The following is a 23,393-nucleotide window of genomic DNA, read 5'->3' on the forward strand; positions in this document are numbered from 1 at the left end:
CGTGCAGCAGCGCATCAACCCACAGAACTTGTGTGTGTCTGTCAACTTCCTGGTATGGGGACGTCACCCACGAAGCCATCCTGTCACAGGGATGCAATTGCCTTTTATCATTAACAAGAAATAATAAACAAATGGATTTGAGTTGGGGGTAAAATGGGCAACAAATACCCCAATCCTAGTTGTTTGGCATTTATCTATCTGCCCCAGGTCAGGGTAATTGGTGTATGTTATATTTTAGATTTTTGTTGTTCTTTTATACTTCTTAAATATCATACTATATCAGCTCCCCAGCACAATACATTAGGTTCCACCAATTTGGGTCAAAATCAAAAGCAGATTTCAGGTATGCTTTAATAAAGAAACGTGAACAGAACATTACAGCAGCAAAAAAAAAAAAAAAAAAAAACCTGTACAACTTTATTATATTCTAAGAAACATAGTAACATCTACAACTTCGGGCCAGTGGCCTTTATGAAAATTACAGAGTAATGATTCAAGTGAGAATCCACTTGTGAGTAAAGTAGGTTCTCACAACATGGAACATTTTTTTTTTTTTTTCGTGTCAATGACATTCAGTCCACGGACATAGAATAAAATTATACAACTGAATGATTGAAGTGGATTCTTTTGTTTTCAGCAGAGTTTGCTGATCTGAGCTTTGGTGCAGCCCCACTTGCAGCACATCCCCGCCACGCCCATGGAGAAGTCCCGTTTCTTACGTGGCGACTTGATCCAGGGGATGCCAGGGGACGCAGCACGGACATTGCCGCTGTCACTTAGGGGCAACTGTTGCTTCCGCATGGCTTCAGCGACCTGCCGGGCGTACTCGCTGAAGTCGTTGGACATGGGCTCGTAATCGTTGTAGTCATCATTAAGGTTAAATAGCTCCTTCATGGATCCCTGTCCGTAAGGCAAGTCAGCCTTCTGTAGCGGGGCCCCTTGCAAGATGGGATGCAGTTTACCAAAGTCGTAATTTTCTTTGGAGTAATCATTGAAAGTACCACCCATAATAGGATCTGTCAAAAAACAGAAAATAGCAGGGGGATGTGTTTGATAAGACTTTTTGATATAAGAAAAATGTTTAACATTATCACCAAACAGGCATATATAGTAGCCATTAATTGAATCCCCTTATTAGCATATGAGAAGTAATATTAAAATATTTGCATAAATTGGCAGCAATGGAGATTTAGAGGGTTTTTTTTTTGTTTTGAGGATATTGTTTTTGAAAACACGGATGACAGCAAGTACAACTTTTTTCAGACTTTAAATTTATAGGTGGCTTTTATGTTTGTCTTTAGTCTATCACTTCTACAGAAACATGTCATCAAAATGTGACAAAACTTGCGGTCTCATCTATTTGTGCCTCCTAGTACTTGCCATATATATCTAAATGTAACCTAATGCTGCATGCACTGTATGGTAGATGCATGAGAAGTAGCTAATTATGCCAAGTTTTTGGTTCTTAGATGTTTCTGCTTAACTGCTCCATAAAAATATGGGTATTATCCCCTTTTGGAAGGCACAGTTATATTTCAAATGGCTGTCCGCTTTTTTCCCCCCCATGTCAAAAGAAATGCATGTGTGTGAAAAATAGTATTAAAGCTGTGTAGCAGCCTTTTCATTTTCTAGCCACTGCAAATGGTTTGATTTAGGTGCAGTTTAGAAACTTCAAATTCTCTCTCCATTGTCAAGAGAACGTGGCACGCACATATCAACACACATTCCTCACACTACAGGAAGTGCCCTGCTAAATTGTCTGCTCACACTAAAAAGCAGCGCAAGTTGACTAAAACCTTTTTTTTTTTTTTTTTGTATGGCAAAAAGTTTGAAAGCCTTAACACATGCTCACAAGACCTCAGCTGTGACGATCCGGTTTGTGACGTCACCTCGCGCAACTTTCTACTTGAGCGAAAGTGCCCATCGATGAAGGTTCTACTGTGTGGTAGTTGACTGCTATGCGTTACGAGTTATGCGTTCCAAGCCTTCGTCAAGAGTGCACTATTGCTTTTAGAAAACAAGTCGGACTTAAGTTGCATTTTTCGCGACTCGAGTTGCGGCCACAATAGACTCGGACTTAAGTATTTGGGCTCAGTGACTTGGCGAGATTAACAACAAGCCCTTTTTTATTTTCTATTACACAAGTAATTATACAGTTACTAGGAAACTGTGCACAATAAAAACCCACCTAACAAAATATTGCATTACATTTTATAAGGAATAAATAATGTCAGCATGGTAAACAAGCAAGTAATTCTTTTGCTTTTAACAAGTCTTTCTCTTTACTACTTTAAACCGTTTTTAAGCCCTGTAGAAATACACTTCTAAAACTGTATTCTTGAAAAATACGTACCGGTAATTTGATTTTGCTGAGCTCCCTAAATCTCTGGAATATAATTTGTTTGCACTGAAAACAACAGAACAGAAAGTTGCTGCGTGGTTAAATAGTCTGTGATTTGCTTCTGATCTCCACTCATTCCCAGCACACTCCTTCACCTCCCAAATTCAGTGTAAACCTAGGCACTAAATTCTCAAATTGAAAATTGCTTACCGTCAAACAAGCAAATATTAGACTGATATGACAGAAGGACTGAATGATTGCAAAAAAAAAAAAAAAAAAAAAAAAAAAAAAAAAAAGACGGAATAACTTAATATCAATTAATTTACCAAAATGAAAATAATTTATTATGGATGTGGGAAAAACACTAACAATACGCTGTGCAACGTCAACCTAGAAATCTGTCTGTGTGAACTTCATGCTTTCATTCGACTATGATCCTACACAAAGAGGAAATACATAAATATAATGTTTTTGTGTAAAAGAGAAAAGAAAAAAACACATGATCTGAAATCAAATGAACTGAAGCATAATTTCGTAAATGCATCAGTGTATTACAGACTTAATAAAAGTGCAAATGCAATGAAAGTGCAACATAACGTTTCTGTTTTGCAAAACAAATAATAAAAATAATACTAAATTTACTATCTTCCCAGCTCTTCTGCAGCAATTCCCAGAGATGTAGGGCACTTATGGGCAGCTTTGCTTTGACTCTTCTGTCCAGTTCGTCCCATACAAGTTCTATGGGATTGAGGTCTGGAGGCTGGGCAGGCCAGGTCATTAGATTGAGTGGTCCTTAACTTTCCTTCTTCGCCAGATAGTTCTTGCACAACTTTGAGGTGTGTTTCGGGTCATTATCTTGCTGAAGAATGAAGGACTGCCCAACTAGCCATAATCCTGATAGAATGGCATGCCTCTGAAGTATGCTATGATAAACATGCTGGTTGAGCTTGCCATGGTCTTAGTAAAGCTCACCAACTCTGTCACCAGCAAAGCAACCCCAGACCATGACACTGCCTCCTCCATGCTTAACACTGGGAACCACACATGCAGAACTCATGCGCTCACCCTCACTGCATCTTACAAATATTCGGCGGTTGGACCCAAATATTTCAAATTTTTTGACTTGGTCCATAAGGCTGACTTCCTCTCCTCAAATGTCCAGTTTCTGTATTTTTTGGCCGAGGCAAGTCTCTTCCTCTTATTCTGCACTCTTAACAATGGTTTCTTTGCAGCAATCCTTCCAGTTAAGCCAGCTTCATGCAATCTTTTCTGAACAGTTGATGTTGAAACATCTGTACTTCTAGTAGCATTTAGCTGAGCTTGTATTTCAGTGGCAGTTAGTCGCCGGTTTCACAGACTTGAATGACTCGAATTAACTTGTTCTCTGATTCTGAGGTCACCCTTGGCCTGCCTGACCTTGTTCAGTCCTCATGAGTGATGGTCTTGGCCACAGCAGTTACAGACTCTTGCAAAGGTCTTGCGATTTGTCTTAGATTGACCTTCATTTCTTAATTACAGACTTACAGTCTTTTCTTTGCTTAACTGAGCGTATTTTGCCATTTTCTGCTCCCTTACATTCAGGAATGACAAACTTGTGCCTATGCTACCTATATTTATAGTAACCATGGACCCTAAACTGTTAACAATAATTGGTGACAAAAGGTTAATTAGGTAACATGCTAGTTAACTCAGAGAACATCTAACAAAGACACTTTTATACTTAGGCCAGTGTTCTAACACCGTGTTATACACATTTCAAACTTTTAACTGACTTGGGCTTCAGACTGAAATCTCATTGCTTTGGGTGACCATTTCATTGAAATTGACACGATTTACATTTTCATTTAAAAATTTATTTTTGAATGCAATTCACTTATGATTATCAGCTTATATAAGTGCATGTATCATATAATGAAATATGAAGTGTTTATAGACAAGTTTATACAGTTAAACATAGATAATCATGAAAAACCTGGTTTCAAGCATGTGTACTCAAACTTTTGACTGGGACTGTGTGAGTATGTATATATATATATATATATATATATATATATATATATATATATATATATATATATATATATATATATATATATATATATATATATATATATATATATATATACACACACACACACACACACACACACACATACACACACACACACACACACACACACACACATAGTAGCATGCATGGAGGAAGGCAGCAGCAGGGCTGTTTGGTGACATTACACTGTGTAACAATTTTTTTTTTTTTTTTTTTTTTGTTCCTGGGTAGTAAGTGTTACTTCCTAATTGCTTATGCCTCAAAAGTACAGAAAATGGCTATTATTCCTCACAAACTTTGCTTTTGTGACCAGGACAGTGGTATTTCAAAATCACTATTTCCAATGGGAAAACGGGCAAATGTGTGTCATTTCGTTCACATAAAGTCAGAAAAAAACAACATAGGAATCCAAATTAACATGTATTTATACTAAAGTAATACAAAAATGACTACAAAAGATTTAGAAGCGAGTAGTTTTTCGAGATTTACGATTATACTGTAAATAACTGGCATAAGCAATTAGGAAATAACACTTACTACCCAGGAACAAAAATTGTGTTACGTAGTGTTCTCACATACGAAGACATTAGCCCCGATATACGTTTCTTGCAAAGGAGCCAGCTCTTTTATACAGCGGTATCATCAGCGCTATGCTTCAATGCGAGAGGTCCCGGGTTCGCGCCTGCCCTCCATTTGTGTGGACTGCCTCGCCTGCCTGCGGGAACCGAGATTGCTACTTTTGCGAGATTGCTACATATATATATATATATATATATATATATATATATATATATATATATATATATATATATATATATATATATATATATATATATATATATATATATATATATATATATATATATATATATAGTTCTGGGGATTGTCTAACCGATTTAAAATCAGCTTGGCACTTCAGTTTCATTCCGAAAAGTGAACTTTCATTGAAATTCAGAATGGCTTATTCAGAATTAAAGTCCATGCACATTTTTCAGGCGTGTTATCAGTCGTGTTGACGTTAATAGAGCACACTGCTCTGTACGTACGTTTGAGTGAATGCAAACAACTTCCGCTAAGAAAGCAGGGAAGCACCCATTCAAATCAGGAATGTTATGCTGTTTTAGGTCTTTTACATCTTTTTAAATTGAATCTATCATATTATCCATTCTTTTACATCATTTTTAATATAATTTATCATATTTTCCACCATCATGAAAATATGGTAGTATGCAAATATTTATGATATGCAATACCTCTTGCAATCTAACCGCATTCCACTTTCTGACACTACATGGGTCAAGTTTTGGTACACCTGCCACACACTGACGACGTACCACTTTCTAAAACTACAGCGGCTCTATAGGCCAGATCACGGCTTCTATCAAAGTGAAAAACAACGTCCACAAAAAGAAAAAAAAGATAGTGGCAGACACGTTGAAAAAAAAGCATTCAAATTGAATCATCTAGCAAGAAAAAATAGATTTATTTATTTTTATTCTTTTTGTATTTTTATTTTGTGTTATTTGTGTATTTTTCCTGAGGGATATCAGACATCGTCCACAAGTAAACTGTTCCCCCACTACTACCACTAGTTTAATGAACACTGATTTGAGTTTGTTTCAAGGACTCCGACTTGGACTCGTTAGTACAACTGGCCCCAGACTGGAAGTCAAGCACTCCGACCCTGATGACTCCGACTAGAGGTTGAGGACTCAACTACGTCTGATACATGCAGTCAACTCAAATAATACATGAAGACTGTTTTGTTTTCCTGGATTTTAAGTTTTCATTATCATATTATGTTTTATTTTTGGTCCAAATGAAACAGGCTGCACAACCTAAAAACGTTTGCACATCAGCACTCACGCAAGGCTACATTTCAGCACCGTCACCGTCATCAATCGGATCATTTGAATTTTAATGGACACATTTTCTCCCGAAAAGAAAACTAAATGTAAAGCAAAATGTTTCTTTTTGCATGTAAACCAAGCCAATTGGTTTTATTTTGGTACCAAGGGCAGTTCCACCAATCTTAAAACTGTTTAGACTAACTGTATCAAGGACATCACTCTTAATTAAATATGATAACGTTCACGATCCATTTGGATACATGGGGTTGTTAGTTTAAGTATGCATCAAGAAATTAACACTATTCATTAGTGGGCTATCAGTCACCAAGGAAAATGATGAATCTGATATTTTCTGGGAAAACAATGTAAACAAATTGGCTAGATGTGGTGGTTTATACTAGTTTGTAGGTATTGCATTATTTATTAGGGTTATGTTGCGTCATCAATAAACAATATACATATTTTGATTAAATTAATTAACTCTTGGAACTATTTACATGTTGCAATTTTAATGGATAAAATAAATTAAACATGAATTGAGGGATTTAAGTCTGAAGTTATTTGACAACGTTTATTTTGTTCGTTTCTGTAACATTGTAAACAATATCGAGCAAACAAATCCACGTCAAAAATATGTATTTTTTGTTTCTTTTATATTTCTTACAATAAGTGAAATATATGTAATACAGACATTGTATTATTTGAATATTTTTGATGGAATACTTTAAAGCACTATATATGTAAAGAAGGAAATATTAATTGCTACTTTTACAAACTTACTAAATAGGCTGAATATAGGAGCCTTGAGTAGTGGGCATGTTTTACACCTTATTTATTTATTTATTTATTTATTTAGGTTTTTTTTTTTTTTTTTTTTTTAAAGAAATAAACAATAAATCCAATAAGAAAATGTTCTTCGTCTGAAAAAACAATGGCACATACGTTTATAATGGCACGTTGCAGCCTACATAAAGTGTGCAGTTCAGCAGCGTACATACCGTTAACACCTTCCCAAATGTAAACAACTTGTTGTTCGTTTAAAAACATTATGGTTTAACAAACATGAAACATTAGGTTCGACTTTGAATAACTATAAAGTAAATACTTACTGTTCACGTTTTGAGAGGGATCCACGTTCAAAGACAACCTTTTCCACCGGGAGCCTCCACAGGTGAATATCACAGCTCTAATAAACTCCCTGCCACACAGCTTCACACCATATTCACCCGCTTTGCCTTTGTTCCCGCCCTGAGCCATGCCACATAGGCACATGCTGCCAACACACAGAATAATCGAAAAAAACCTCAGCATTCTGCACAATGTTTATGAACTTCGGCGTTTTGGTTAAAACTAAATTTCCCTTTCTACTGCACTGCTGCGTTATGCGAAGCTTGTCTTAACGGACTGAGATGTTCCGAACACTTGTATTGATTTGAATATACCTTTGTGTTCTCCTCCAACTCTTTGCACTAGCCGTTACAAAACAAACGATCAATCTACCAATTAACCACTGTTTTATCTACCGGAGTTCAAAAGCACCTGTGTGTTTATTTTTCTTATATACCTACTTTTTACACCGCGTCACCCCTTTAAAGTGTCCCTATTTTTACTATAGAAGTACCCCTACCTCTGTCTCAACAATCTTCTCTCCATGATCTCGTCCTTTTTATAGGTCTCAGTAACTTATGCTCTGACTCGCACCAGCCCACTTTTGCGCTGTGATTTTCACTTGTACTTGCTTGTCCTAATGCCCTCATTGAATTCCTCCAATGGAAGTCAGAGTAGAGATCAAAGATCTACCCCCAGCAGCAGTACAAAGGTATTATATTATTACGTATTTAAAACAATAATAATACAAAATCTATCGTGACAATATTCCCATCATTCTTCAATGCTTCTCCTCAGTAAGAATTGTTTATTATTATTATTTTTTAACTGATATATTTATGTTTAATGAGTTTTTCAAAGTTCTATACGATGACGGATTCATTTCTATTTATTTATTTTTTGTTATTCAGGACATTAAACGCTACAAGTCAGCTGTAATCAATTAATCACAAACATGCCTTTAGGCTATAAGAACAGATTTCATCATGAATTGAACTGCAATGTGATTTATAACTTACACGTTTTTGTTTATGTATTTGATAAGAAAGATATAAAGCGTATAATAGTATGCCAGTAGCATACATAACCTTTAGTCCCCTTGGCCTCAGTATATGGCCGTATAGACGTTTCAGCTTTACAAACTCGTAATGGCTTTAAAACTAATTCAAATACCGGTACAAGTATTTTTTTGAAGTAGGGTATTGGACACTATTTTTTGCTACTTCCTAAATTAAATTGGTTCTATAAGTACATATCAAAAATGTATAATTGTATCAACATTTGTGTAAGGAGTGATTTCTTCCTGAGGTTTAAGAATGTAATATTCTGCCTTCAACTGCTAGAAGCAGCAGTATGGCTATTATTTGGCTCTGGGTGTAAACAAACTGTACGGCCAACAAAGTATGTTTTCTGTCAAAGAGCCCACAGAGATCTTAATGTGCTTGAATGTATTATACCAATTATTTTTATTTTAGTGTGTAATTGAGAGGCACTGCAGCTTAATAATCATTTTAAGGGTCATGTGTTAAGATATGCCTAAGATGTGCAATTGGATCTTCAAATACATATACATAAATATACAGTATAATAAAAGGGTTATACAGATGCCATAGGCGGATCAAATTGTGATTTTCCTACAGCCCATCAAAGAGAAATTATAACTATGCAATTGTTGTCATAAGGGGCACTGTTACCATCATTTTTCGTTGTAAAAAAGAGACCCCAGCAACCCCAATAAGCCACAGTGAGAGACGTGTTAATCACCAACCTCATCACCAATTCACTCTAGCATGATGAAGGATTTTGAATTCAATTCTAAATGTTTTCATCTGGATATTTCTCTAAAACAGACTTTAGCCCAATATATCACAGGTTATTCTTTGTTTTTATGAGCAGCAGGGTACAATAGCATATGAACTATCACTATTTCCAATGGGAAAACGGGCAAATGTGTGTCTTTTCATTCACATAAAGTCAGAAAAAAACAACATATGAATCCAAATTAACATGTATTTATACTAAAGTAATACAAAAATGACTACAAAAGATTTAGAAGTGAGTAGTTTTTTGAGATTTATGATTATACTGTATTTACAGTATAATCGTAAATCTCAAAAAACTACTCACTTCTAAAGTCATAACTTCATATGTTGTTTTTTTCTGACTTTATGTGAACGAAAAGACACACATTTGCCCGTTTTCCCATTGGAAATAGTGATATTTTGAAATATCACTGTCCTGGTCACAAAAGCAAAGTTTGTGGGGAATAATAGCCATTTTCTGTACTTTTGAGGCATAAGCAATTAGGAAATAACACTTACTACCCAGGAACAAAAATTGTGTTACATAGTGTCATCAGTATCTGCTGTGGTTGTGGGTGTGATAGGTGTGACTTTAAGCTTGTTTTTGTTCTGCATGCTACAGCGAAATGACCTTCTTTACCACAGGAACGGCACTGTTCTTTTGTGATTTTGTGATAGCACATGCACGTCCTGAGTGTGCCTTTTGTCCACAGCGATAACAGCACATGTCTGACACAGTATTTAATAATAATCTTTATTTTATATAGCGCCTTTCATAATGGGTTTTCACAAAGAGCTTAACAAAGCAAGGGAAGATGAGTAAAATAGCAATAAAACAAAACTTATGACCTATACAGAATTGGATATAAACTACTAATAACATTAAACCACAGCCTTGGTTCATAGGACGAGACAGCCATATCCCCCAATGTTCACAGCTTGGTTAAGAGCACAGTTAAAAGACCAGCATCAATGGACCATAGATCGCGACCAGGAGTGTAATCTGACAGCAGGTCAGAGATATAAGGGGGAGAAATTCCTCTATTGGCCTTAAAAGTTACAATAACATTTTATAATCAATACGAAATTTGACCGGCAACCAGTGGAGCGTGACCTGGTTGACACCCTAGCTGCTGAATTTTGAACATGCTGGAGTTTTTGAACAGTATTCTTTGACACCCCAACAAGTAGAGCATTGCCGTAATCAAGTCTGGAGGAGACAAAAGCATGTATGCAGTCAAGCAATATTCTGAAGATGAAAAAAAGACAACTTGGTAATATAAAAAGTTAGACTAGCGTAAAAAATGACCCCCAAGTTTTTCATTTTGGAACAAAACACAGGTAATACCCCATCGATAGTCATGTTTCGACAGCTGGATTTCTGTAGTTGATGTGGAGTACCTAATAACATAACCAGTCTTGTCACAGTTTAACTGCAGAAAGTTTCATTGCAACCAGAGCTTGACGTCAGCATGTGAACGTGTGGGTTGCAGCGCGCAGGCGTAGGGGTGATGCAGGTGCTCCAGACAATCACAAACACAATGTTCATGGTTCAAGCAATTCATTTTATTTTTCTTTCTTGGTCAGCTTGACCGCTGAAATAATAATGCTGGCTTACCCAACTATGGCTATTGCCAGCATATAAACCAAGGGGTTGCAGTGCCAAAATAATAATACAAAAACAAAGACACACAACACAGATACAGACACGTCTCCAGAAGATGTGTGCTCTAGGTGCAGGTGTGGTGATTTAGACGTGACGTTACCCGTCGATCTTAGCAATAAAAAATTCAAAAAAATCATTACATAGGCCTTGAGAAGCAGGTAATGCAGAACAGCTTCTCGGCTTTAGCAATCTGTTTATTGTAGAAAACAAAAGGCTTGGATTGTCATGACCATTCTCAATAAGATTAGAGCAGTGTGCTGATCTACTCCAGGAGATAGCATCCTTATATTCCAGCAGTTGTTTCCAGGACTGCACATACATGTGCAGTTAGAAAATGTTAATCCTGCAGAGAAGAAACCTCTCAGATGTGTCTGTGTATTTGCTTGCTGGTGAGATGTCAGTAGATGTCTGTTTATAGATTTTCCATGTGTTTAACATATCTTGTATCAATCACTATAAAACATTCAATGGTAGAATATCAAGTGATAATAAAAGAAGTAAACGTATTGGACAAACATTTCTACCCTAAGTCTTGTGGAAGATCACTTCCCGTTGAAACAAATGTGGCTTGGATCATGACCACCCATTTTCTCAAATCCCTTTTAATGGTGATCTCAGGAAACAAAAGGCAGGTTTTCACATTAATGGCAAGTTTTTGTTAAAGTCCTCACCCCCAAAAAATTATTCTTTCTCTCACTCTCCTTTTCCCCTAAATGTCAACGAAGAGAAGGCTGCAATATGGTGTTATGCATTTTTACAGTGCCTTCTTACTTTCCAAGCTTCGAGGCCTGGGCTACGGTTTGTTTATGATTAGGGTGGAGTGTGTATCAGTCTGTTACAATAAGGCCTCACTCTGCCTGTGTGTTTAAAGAACGGCGTGAGGTAAGAGGACTAAGAGAACAGTTTTGAAACCGTGAGTGAGCATCTGTAAAAAACAATAACGATTAGGTGTGATTCATGTGCTTTCTTGTTATTACAAAAATATCTAATATTTATTCCAAAGAAGGAGAAACAGGTCTATGTAAAAGCTTAGAATCTTGAAGGTTTCATTAATCGACAGTTTCATAAGATCAGCCAAGGTCTCTTTCGTCAAGGTCACTCTACACCCCATCATCCTTACAATTTCTCCTCACAAATCACTGTAATTGTGGCCAGAATCTGACATGACCTACTTGTGATCAGCGTTGCATTTTCTGTTGGTACTAGGTATTGCGTGGGCACTCACTGTTATGCCTCTTGTGAAGTCACTGCTTTCCCATAATTATTCCAATAAAAGTCTATTGGGTCACTTACTGCACATTTCTGATTTCTTTGGCCTGATCATGTAGGTTGAAACTGAATGATGTGGGCAATAAGAGCTCACTAAGAATGCCTTAATGGCTATAAATGATGAGGATGTGCAGCTGCTATGTTTGGGGTTTCATATGTTCAGTTGGGAAATAGCGGTTTCGTCTTTAAAAACTGTTGTGATATTCAAGACACTGCAGTAAGACGAGCTGTTAGTTTTTTCACTCTCGACGGCCTGTGGTAAAAGGACTGAGAACAGTTTTGAAAGCATGAGTGAGATAGCATTTGTAGAAAACAGTAACAAGCAGCTAACATTTACGGTTACGACTGAGCCCTGCATCTCTACTCTTAGTACATCAGGCAGAATGGAGTCAACCAAAAAAAGAGTCCCACTTTGTCTTTGATTTTAAATATATCAGAATGTGAAGTGAATGCTCAGGTTAGAACATCTTTATTTCAGTGAGCAACACAAATGTGAGGTTCAACACAATCCATCCCCAGTATTTACAACCAAGGTCTGAATAATACCTTTGTAGTATAACACAAATTATAAGCCATGTGGTAAAAGATTACACTGAGAAATTATGAGTGTTGTTACGGCAGCTATTTTTCAATAAAAAATGTGCTTTGGGCTCGTCTAGCTTTCTCAATGCTCTCAAAGGTTGGGGGTCCGTATGGCAGCGCCAGCCTATCACTCTCATTCTCCAGTATTGCCTCTGCATCAGCTGGAAAATACAAAATAAAAAAGTTAGGACATTGTTGGGTCTATTGATTGTTCTAAACAAGAGCAATTATACATACAGCCACACTATTGGTATGGTGTTGCCACTGCATATTAACTTAATGGCATGTGAGTGCACTATTAAACAACCCTGGTTTTCTCAAAGGTGGGTTGTACATATTATTCTTTATATATTCGCTGTGCCACTTACAGTGTATACGCGCCTCTGAACCTACTTCCTCCACAATGAACCTGGCCAGATTCATCTTCCTATTAAATTAATATTTGAGGCTAATGTGTGGAAATTAAATTGCTATGCTTGTTGCAGTCGGAAACATTTAGAACATGTTTTATTTGGAACAGGAAACGCTAAGAAAAAGGATGACATGGTTCAAAAAGTAGTTGTTTCAAATGATGATATCTAATCAAGCTGAATGTTACACTTTTTTGTAAATAAAGCTTTTTTTTCACAGTATCTGTTGGAACTTATTATTTAGATATAAATTAATTTTTGGTCTTAGAATAAAACTCACAGAATGGGTTAAAGATAAAGTCAGATTCTGGTTAAATTCCTACTTAGACAGTAAGTTGATAAAGATCTTTCTGGTCACTTTGTCCTTGCTAGGACAAGGCTGACCTTGAAGACATTTTGAAATAGGTGTTGGCCTCTCCTTTGATGTCCAGGTCTAACATGAAATTTAGAGTGGATCATTGTTTTTGTATTAAACATCTTTACAAACAAGAAATAAAACAGGTTTTCTTAGGAAATTACAGTCGATTTTATGAGGGTTATAAAAACTATCTACTTCAATGAGAAACTGGACTGAACTAGAAGCTCTGAAGCTAGGGTTAAGACAAATGGACAATTAACCAAGTGATGAGATGTCTCTTTTTCTGATTGGTTTAAGGAAAAATCATGATGTGACTGAGAGACTGCATTTAAACTGAAAATACTGAGGTGTTTTTTTTTTATTTCTCTGATCCATGCTTGGAAAGAGGATACCTGCAAACTGTTGTCTCCGTGTAGCCTTTAAAGATGTCTGGTTGTAACTTTGCAACTCAGAACTTTCATCTTCAATAAACTGTACATATCTGGACTTGAAAAGAAGAAGCACGCGACTTCTCTTTCCTTTCTTCTTATATATATATATATATAGTGTGCAATGTGTAGTCTAACATTTTTGTGAAAAGAAAGATGGCAAGTAACTTGTAAACTATTCGTATGAGTAAAGCTAATTTTGCAGGGTGGTCTGTAACATTTAAAGTAACTGAATGCATTATGTACTGTTTAGTAGTAAATACAAAGTACTACAAAATGCCCAATTGTAAGGTTATGCATTTATTATTATTATTATGCCTCAAAAGTATAGAAAATGGCTATTATTCCCCACAAACTTTGCTTTTGTGACCAGGACAGTGATATTTCAAAATTTACAGTATTTACAGTATAATCAGAAATCTCAAAAAACTACTCACTTCTAAATCTTCTGTGGTCATTTTTTGTATTACTTTAGTATAAATACATGTTAATTTGGATTCATATGTTGGTTTACACGTTTACAAAAAACTAAACGTAAATGTGACAGCCATGTTAGCAAATGTAATAGTCTTTGTTTATTTCAAAGCAGGGTAACCAGTATCTGAGTAAAAGTTGTCATCTTGTATTTTAAGGTTCGTTTTTAAAACCAAAACATGTGTTCCCAGGAATAAGACCAAGAAAATGTTTCTTTGGGCACTTAAATCCCCCGCCCCCGCCCCCAAACAGGAACATGCTGTGGTTTATTGTGATAAAAGTCTCAATATGGAATAAAATTACCTTTCATTCTCTTCGCTAATGTTCCATAGCCCAGGTCCAGCTGGTATACAAAAACGATGCTTAGCGGAATTATAGGCAGGAAGATTTGAGGTCTTCTCTTTTTCAAAGCACTACAAGAAAATTAAATGTCACACTGTAAGCACTAGAATTTAAATGTGCATATATACAGTCCATTTGCTTTCACCCCGTTGCAGTTACATGAACAAGTGATGGAGCTGGACCCGGTAATAAATATTCAGGTAATCTAAATATTAATAGCCACAGTTTTATACAGTATGCTAGCATTTTTTAGACAATTCAATATTACTGTGAAATATAGAACTGTGGAGTTTGTAGCTTTTTTTTTTTTTGGTAACTGTCTAAATACTAATTGGTGCCACTGTATATTACTTGTGAGGCAGTTTACTCATTTAAATATTTTATCTGTACGAGGAGACAATTGTTGACTAATTCAAGGATACCAGGATATTTAGTAAGCAAAAGGTGGGTTGAATGGTTCTCCATTTATTCATCTGTCAGCAGAGTGTGTGTGTGTGTGTGTGTATACAGTGCCTATAGAAAGTCTACACCCCCTTGAACTTTTTTCACATTGTTGTGTCAGTGCCTCAGAGTTTCATGCATTTAAATGAGGATTTTTTTTCCACTTATCTACACAACATACTCCACACTGTTAAGGGGAAAAAAAGTTTTTATTGAGAAAATATATATATATATATATACATTAAAAATACAAAACTGAAAGATCTTAATTGAATAAGTCTCCACTCCCCTGAGTTAATACTTGGTGGAAGCATCTTTGGCAGCAATTACAGCTGTGAGTCTGTTGGGATAGGTCTCTACCAACTTTGCACACCTTGATTTGGCAATATTGACCATTCTTCTTTACAAAACTGTTCAAGCTCTGTCAAGTTCCTTGGGGAGCATTGATGGACAGCAATCTTCAAGTCATGCCACACATTTTTGATTGGATTTAGGTCGGGGCTCTGACTGGGCCACTCAAGTACATTTACCTTTTTGTTCCTTAGCCACTCCAATGTAGCTTTGGCTGTGTGCTTTGGGTCGTTGTCATGCTGAAAGGTTTCTTGCAGAGGGCAGCAGGTTTTCCTGAAGGACTTCTCTGTACTTTGCTCCGTTAAATTTCTCTTCTATCCTGACAAGTGCCCCAGTCCCTGCCGACGAGAAACATCCCCATAACATGATGCTGCCACCACCGTGCTTCGGATGGTGTTCTTTGGGTGATGCGCTGTGTTGGGTTTGCGCCAAACATAAAGCCTTGCATTTAGGCCAAAAAGTTCCATTTTAGTTTTATCAGACCATAAAACTTTTTGCCACATGGCTACATAATCTCCTGAGTGTTGTTTTGCATACTTCAAAATGGGATTCAAGGTGGGCTTTCTTGAGTAATGGCTTCCTTCTTGCCACCCTACCATACAGGCCAGATTTGTGGAGTGCTTGGGATATTGTTGTCACATGCATACTTTGACCAGTCTTGGCCAGAAAAAGCCTGTAGCTCTTGCAAAGTTGCCATTGGCCTCTTGGTAGCCTCTTTGATCAGTCTCCTTCTTGCTTGGACATCCAGTTTGGAGGGAGTCTTTGGTGCCATACACCTTCCACTTCTTAATAATCATCTTGACCGTGCTCCAAGGGATATTCAAGGCCTTTGATATTTTTATACCCATCCCCTGATCAGGAACTGCTGAATTTATCCTGAAATCATGTGAATCTCTACAATTTAACACAGGTAGAAGCCACTTAACTTGGTGTGTGATTTTGAAGGCAATTGGGTACACCTCAGCTAATTTAGGATTGCTATTATAAGGGGGGTGGACACCTATTCAGCCAAGCTATTTTAGTTTTTATTTTTAATTAATTTTCTACAAATTTCTAGAATATGTTTTTCACTTGAAAGTTGTGGGGTAGGATGTGTAGATAAATGTAAAAAAAAAAACTACTTTAATGCATTTTAATTCCAGGTTATAAGGCAACAAAAGATGAACATATTTTTTTCTTCTGTGCAAGCTTACCCTACAGTACATCCAACAGCTGCAATTCCAAAAAAAGCCCCATAGTACTTCAGGAATTCTCTGGACCAGGCGATCTGCATTGCTACCTGTCTCTCTCGCATCTGATTCTGCATCAGGATCTGTCTTTCCAGCTGAGGAGCACAGAAAAAAAAAACCAAAAAACATTACAAATCAATACAGTACTATACATGCACCCTTTGATACATATCATAAACTGTCTGGCATTTATAGGATATCTCTTTTTATGAAATAAACCCATTTGGACTGTGTGCCATCATTATGTAAAGGGGTTAATATTCCATAAGTGTTGTGTTCATTCGGCATTTCATTCACACTTCCAAAAGATATGTTTGAAAATGTAATGGAGACCTGGCCAATGGCAGTGAGAAGAAAGATCCAGTGAGGACAATAGTAATGGAAATACAAATGAAGACTAATCTTGTTCCTGCCTACAAGAGCTACCAGCAAGTAGAAAAGAAGAAAAAGCTCAACACGTGGAAATATTTTGAAAAAAGTTAAAACAAGACCACCATGCAATGTAATCTCTGCGCACAAGCATTTTGTATTGTAAATCAATTAGATAAATATAAGTTCTCTAAAATGCAAGCACCCATCTGCTACTTTGGAAGAAAACACAGAATGTGGCAAAAAACAAACAAGCATTGCATCTTTTACTGTGCGCGGTGGTCGGCAATGTGATGCGTCTCGGGCTGAAAAAAAAAAAGCATTTGTTTGTTTTGTTTAAAGTTAACTTTAATTTGGATTTTGACTGCAAACAACCCAGGCGATGTTAAGCCTTTGTTGTTTGAGTTCTGCTGTTATTGACATTACATTGATTCTGGTACAGTACATCTTGCTTTTGTGTTCTACATTATAGCATAGATGTTACTGATCAAACATATTTTGTTGTGCTTTGTTAGTAAGCAGTCATATTTTATATGAGATGTCAAGGGTGTTAAAAATGCAGCTGAAGGGGCTTCAGAGCGGCGCATCTGGTAAAGGAGCTCCGAGTGGAGTGCAGGATGCACCCTACATAACCTGGACATTGCCGGCTATTCCACTGCTGACCGCGGACGTGAGCTCCCAGTTGGAAGCCTAGGGGGTGGGGCTTAGGTCAGCCAGGGTGTCCTCGGCTCACCGCGCACCAGTAACCCCTGTAGCATGGCGGGGCGCCTGCAGGCTTGCCTGCAAGCTTGCCTGCAAGCTGCCCAGAGCTGCATTGTCCTGCGACGCTGTAGCTCTGAGGCAGCTGCATGGTGGGTCTGCAGTGTGAAAAGAAGTGGTCGGCTGACAGCTCACGCTTTGGAGGACAGCGGGTGTTCGTCTTTGACACTCCCAAGTCAGCACGGGGGTGGTAGCGGTGAGCTGAGCCTAAAAATAATTGGCTATTCTAAAATGGGAGAAAATGAGAAAAAAAATTGCTAACTACTAAATAAAAAAAAAAGTAGTTGAAAACCCAAGATGGAATATGTTTTCCTGTAACTCACTGAATGAAGAGGCCCATCTATTGGTTTTTATAATACATGGATACCCTTGTAATGCTAATATTAAAGAAGACGAGGTTCAGCAGTAGTTTTTTGTTTTTTAACACCTTGCAGTCCATTTATGAAGAGCTTGTCAGGCGTGTCAAGTCTATTTTATTTTCACATGCGCTGCTTATTTTACACGCTGTGTTTAAATTTTTTTTTTTTTCAGAGTAAAACAGGTTTAAAAAGGCACTGAATTGCAAAAGGACACTCAGTACTATATCTCCAGCCAAGCCCCACCCCTTGTTTGGTGTATTTTTCACATACTTCTTTATAGATGTGTATACTGATAAATCCTTCCCTGCTCACTCATTTTATCACCAAACTCCTCAATAATGCGATCCAAGTCATTATTTTATTACTATAACATCTCAAACAGCTCTGCAAATGTCCCTGATATTCTTTGAGTGCTGGATGCAGAAGCAGCTGTCTCCTTTGTTTATGTCCATGTTATCTCTGTGGTGCATTGGGCTATCAGATATGCCCTTTTTGTTTTTGGCTTCATTCAGCTCCTATTGGTCTCACTCGGCCATTCAAATATTTTCTCGGCTTTTTCCGGAAAAAAAAAACGACTAGAGACCTGTGCTTGATGTCTTTTTGATGGACTGGAAACGGAAAATTGTAATGTCGGACCAGGTCCGACATAGGACAGCAAAGGATTAAACGTAGTGTTTCAGTGCTGTATAGACGTTCTATGCTGTTATCCGTTAGTGCTTCAGCTTTATTTGGACGAACGCCTTTACCTTGTTTTAATTTCCCGTTCCTCTTCAGTTTCTCTGAGATACGATGTACCAGCTTTACATACATTTTTTTAACGTATTCTTATTTTGTTGATCATTAATGAACATTTCTGTACTATGGGTGTTGTCAAGTTATTGAAATCGAGACATTTTGTGTTTTTGAATTGAAAGTGATGGTCTGGAGGAGTCGAATGGGTCAAAGTTCAAGTATATTTTTCTCTAGAGGAAAATTATCACATTTTGACGTCACTACTGTGGTATTATGTCTCTTGCATTCACTGGTGATGAAGTGCCTCCCCGCCTCTTAACAGTGTAATACCTGCTCATATTGTCAGACTGTGCAATTTGGACGTAATTGTTTCTCATTTAACTTTCAGCTGCACGATCCTACTCTGGACAAGATTCATAGGAGAGAAGAAATGCTTCATTTAACAAACAGCACAATTCAAAAGGTTTTGTCCATTTCCATATAATTCAACAGGGTAGAAAATTATATTCTACATGAAATCCAAACAAAACTGTGCCAATTAGTTTTTCTCTCCGTTGTTCTTCTGATGAATTTATGCCTGGTAATTATTTTTTCAGAGACAACCTTCATGTTACAACCTATTAATTTGTCATAATTATGTGGCCTATAAAAATATCAGAATAATTGCATATCCTTTTTTCCCCATTCTGACACCTATTATTCAGTGTAAACCATAAAGTGCTTGATGACGCTGCTTACTAATTGCACCCATTGTGGTGCTTTACATTAAGGGTTTGGTAATCCAGTGGCTGGAGTAAGAGATATGACACAATGGAAATCAATTTGCCATAATGACTTATTTCATTTTAATTCATTTTGATATGAGTGAATGAAGTAATGGGATTGACTGAAAATGCATCCATTCCTCTGTTGAACATCTGTGTTCATCATTGCTGCCAATCAGCCTGGAGGCTACAGGACAACACCTTCAGTGCATCAATAAGTAACTATCATTTCTGTGTTGTAGTTTGCTATGGCTAAGCTATAAATGAGTTTCACCTTTACCTTCCTGTAAATGTTATTTCCTGTAAACCACTTAGAGCAACACCACAGGTTTCTGTTTTTATTGAAAATCTAAAAAACAAGATCAGTTTCTTTAGGTTTTCTTTGTGAACTTGATGGAGAGGGAAAGGGGCCACAGCTGCAATTTATCTGGTTGTCCTTGTTCCACAGGGGATGTAATTTAGACAATAAAATAGAATCTGGATCTGTTGACATGTTTATGTAGCCTAAATGAGACAATAACATACAAGATTATTTTAATAATCAATTCTGACCCCCATGTTAAGAAGGATTTAGGAGGTTTACATAGTTCGGCCAAGTCAAAGGCGCTGAAGGTAATTCATAGTAAGCTAGTAATGTTGTATTGATTTATTTATATTTAAAACATTTCTGTGATGCCACCCTTTGATCTTTTGATTGATTAATTCTATGAATCTTCTAACTAAAAGTGGCTGTGAGGCTTTGAGAAGAGGACTGCAGGGCAGATATATTGTTGATTAATGAATCCGCAGTTTGTGCTATGAATCAACAAAACCAGTCAGAACAATTCAACAAAAAATCAAATACCATTTTATTACTAAACAATCACTTTTGCATTCCTTTCCTGGCTTTAACCACTGTTCAAACATGCTTACAGCCCACTTACTTCCGGAAAACCGATCACTGGCGCTAACATCTAGGCCTTTATCTGTTTTAGATAACTTTACTCATTCCTTAGTTTTTTGCATTTTTATTTTTCTAATGCCGCTTTCAAATTCTACACCTAAAACAGTCCCCGATACTATCTTCATTTACAAGCCCTGTCATCCAGCACACACTTTATTTTTACAAAAGTTACACCTTTTATTTACAAAATAATATTTTATTCATAAACCCAAAACAAATATACTGTTTTACAGGGGCAGGCCTCAATCCTGCCACAGCATGCAACAATGTTACCAACTACATAGACATTTAATTTAGGGTTTTTAAACTGCAGTAGAATTAAGTTATAACATTTTTTTCCCAGTATGAAAATCTAGCTTGGTGTTCTCCTTCCTTTTTTAAAAAAAAAAAAACTTAACCCTGATTGTTTCTTAGTATTTTGTTTATTTTTTAGAAGGACACTTTCTAGATCAGGGCTTCTCAAACTCGGTCCTGGGGACCCCCTGTGGCTGCTGGTTTTCATTCCAACCGAGCTCTCAATTACTTAATTAGACTCTTAATTTTTAAGTTAATTATAAAGTAAAAAAGTCTAATTAAGCAAATTATCAGTTCAATTAAGGGTCTAATTAAGTAACCGAGAGCTTGGTTGGAATGAAAAACCAGCAGCCACGGGGGAGTCCCCAGGACTGAGTTTGAGAAGCCCTGTTCTAGACAGATATATTATCTACACCAGTGGTGCTCAACTCTGGCCCTCCAATCCTGTCCAGGTTTTCACTCCAAGCAGGTTCAAATATAGTTAACTGAAGAGGCAATTAATTAATTTAGGACCTGGTTGGAATAAAGACCAGGATGTGAATTTTTCTCAAGGGCCAGAGTTGAGTACCACTGATCTGCACAATGCCATCTTTTAGCTAATTTTTATATATATATATATATATATACACACACACACAAATTTATTTATTTCTGTACGCTACACCAGTGATACTGCTTGTATTATTTTCCCTGTATTAGTAGTGTAACTGCACATTCCAAATTCTCTGTGTTATTCATCCAACCAACCTTCTTTGCTGCATTGTTGTTATTTTTAGAATCTGCAAATAAATTGTTCCAGGAGGAATGGTTCGTGTTACGTCTGCTTTTTATGTCCATTTTGTTGTCCTTTTATATCATATAATCCTTGCTTTAAATGTAATATTATTATAAGATGGCTGGTTTGTAAATAGCCCAGTTCACTGACAAGTTTTGTTTTATCTGTCATTAGGAATACAACACTTAACTGTATTGCTGTGGATAACATAAATGTTACAAAAAAGCAATAAGATAAACCCTTGTACAATGACGTCTGCTGCTGAATCTTCTAAACAAATTGCTGATGATTTATGGGGTTAAGGAATGTTTATACAAAAATATATTGAATGACAAAACCGCATGATGAAATCATTTTTGTGTTTCATTTTTTCATTATTTAGTTATGAGGGATCATAAATCTTAAAAATGAGGCACTGACTTTACACTCCATTCAGAGCACAGCACCTTAACATTCTGGATTTTGTTTTCTCTGTACTATAGGTTAGGGTTAATATTGGGAAGAAAAGAGACAATTTTGTTTCCAAGGCAAGTTGATGTTACTGAGGATACAAAATAGTTTTGTGTATCATTATAACAAATTGATTATTTGAGTTTTTCTGTGAAGAACCATTGTGTTTTCTTTTTATACCATGCATAATTAACCATTTACTCATTATGAAGCACTGTTGTGGCATCACTGATATAACAGAGAAATCCCCTTTGGAACACAGTGGCAGCAAGGCAGGGTGAAAGCCCTGACAGAGCACGGGGGTGCGTGTGTGGTGAGTATTGGGTGACTGGGAGGGAGTTAAAATCCTCACTGCAAACACACGTGAGAATTTGGCTGGAGCCGTCAATTGAATACATGTTTAAATGAAATTTACATAGAGTGATCACGGGTGTTAGTACAGAATTGTGTCGGTGAAGGACTGTGGGCTAGAGTGCGGTTTGTAAATAAATTAATAAATAAATAAAGATACACGTATGAGCGCTTAACTGCAGTTGTATGGTTGTATGGTCTCAGAGTCTCCTTGGCAACACGCATCCTGTCACAACATCCACACAGGTACTATAAAAAGAGGTGTACAGAGATATAATTTCCTGTTACCACAGACACTGGTGCACTTTACCTGTAGTGCACTAGACCAGTAAACTTCATACTAGAGGAATAAACCAGATTTAGTCATAACCTCAACGGGGCTAGAAGAGACCAATTTGGAATTACTCTACAAGACGGAGCGTTGTGCAGCCAATCTATAATATTCACATCACATTCACAACACCCGATTTTATAAAACATCATAACATTGCCATTGATTTGGTGTGGTTTAGAACTTTTAATTTAGACAGAGGTGCTGCAATATCCAAGAGTCAAAATGGAGCTGTTCTCCAAAGACAGTTAGAGATTGGTTGTGAAATAGCTCCAGGAACAGGAATAGTTTTGGAAAGCAGTTATCCTGTTCAGGCTCATCTCCTACTAGCGCCAAGGCAACATCTCACTATACCCTGGCAATGTGAGACTTTCAACCCAGTTAATGTTGTTCAAGCAATTCATGCTTCATCACCACATTATGGTAAAAGACCCCTTGACATCAAGACATTCCACTTGCATTGATAGCGCTTCTCTCATTCAACTGGAAGATTTGTGACTATTCATGAACGGAACAGAAAGCCCTTTACAGCGAAGAAAAGGTCAAGTTTGCTATTGTCAATCCAG

General features: G+C 36.9%; 2 protein-coding genes across 3 annotated transcripts in view; both read right to left on the reverse strand.

Moving 5' to 3' along the window:
• Positions 1 to 202: 202 nt before the first annotated feature.
• LOC121328044 (relaxin-3-like) lies at positions 203 to 8,015 on the reverse strand. Its single transcript, XM_041272503.1, has 2 exons — positions 7,351 to 8,015; positions 203 to 1,016 (listed from the first exon to the last, which is right to left on the reverse strand). Exons 1-2 carry the CDS (start codon positions 7,550 to 7,552, stop codon positions 634 to 636), a joined length of 585 nt encoding a protein of 194 aa, XP_041128437.1. The 5' UTR covers positions 7,553 to 8,015; the 3' UTR covers positions 203 to 633.
• Positions 8,016 to 12,540: 4,525 nt separating this feature from the next.
• Positions 12,541 to 23,393, reverse strand: part of plgrkt (plasminogen receptor, C-terminal lysine transmembrane protein) — a 63,390-nt gene continuing 52,537 nt past the window's right edge. For both annotated transcript variants that reach the window (XM_041224596.1, XM_041224606.1), the window contains 3 exons: positions 16,665 to 16,795; positions 14,641 to 14,750; positions 12,541 to 12,828 (listed from right to left, as the gene is read on the reverse strand). In XM_041224596.1, coding sequence (XP_041080530.1) covers positions 12,707 to 12,828; positions 14,641 to 14,750; positions 16,665 to 16,795 — 363 coding nt within the window. In that variant the 3' untranslated portion in view covers positions 12,541 to 12,706. The remainder of the gene's footprint in view (positions 12,829 to 14,640; positions 14,751 to 16,664; positions 16,796 to 23,393) is intronic.

Source organism: Polyodon spathula, chromosome 2 (assembly GCF_017654505.1).
Source record: "Polyodon spathula isolate WHYD16114869_AA chromosome 2, ASM1765450v1, whole genome shotgun sequence".
In the NCBI taxonomy this organism is placed as follows: Eukaryota; Metazoa; Chordata; class Actinopteri; order Acipenseriformes; family Polyodontidae; genus Polyodon; species Polyodon spathula.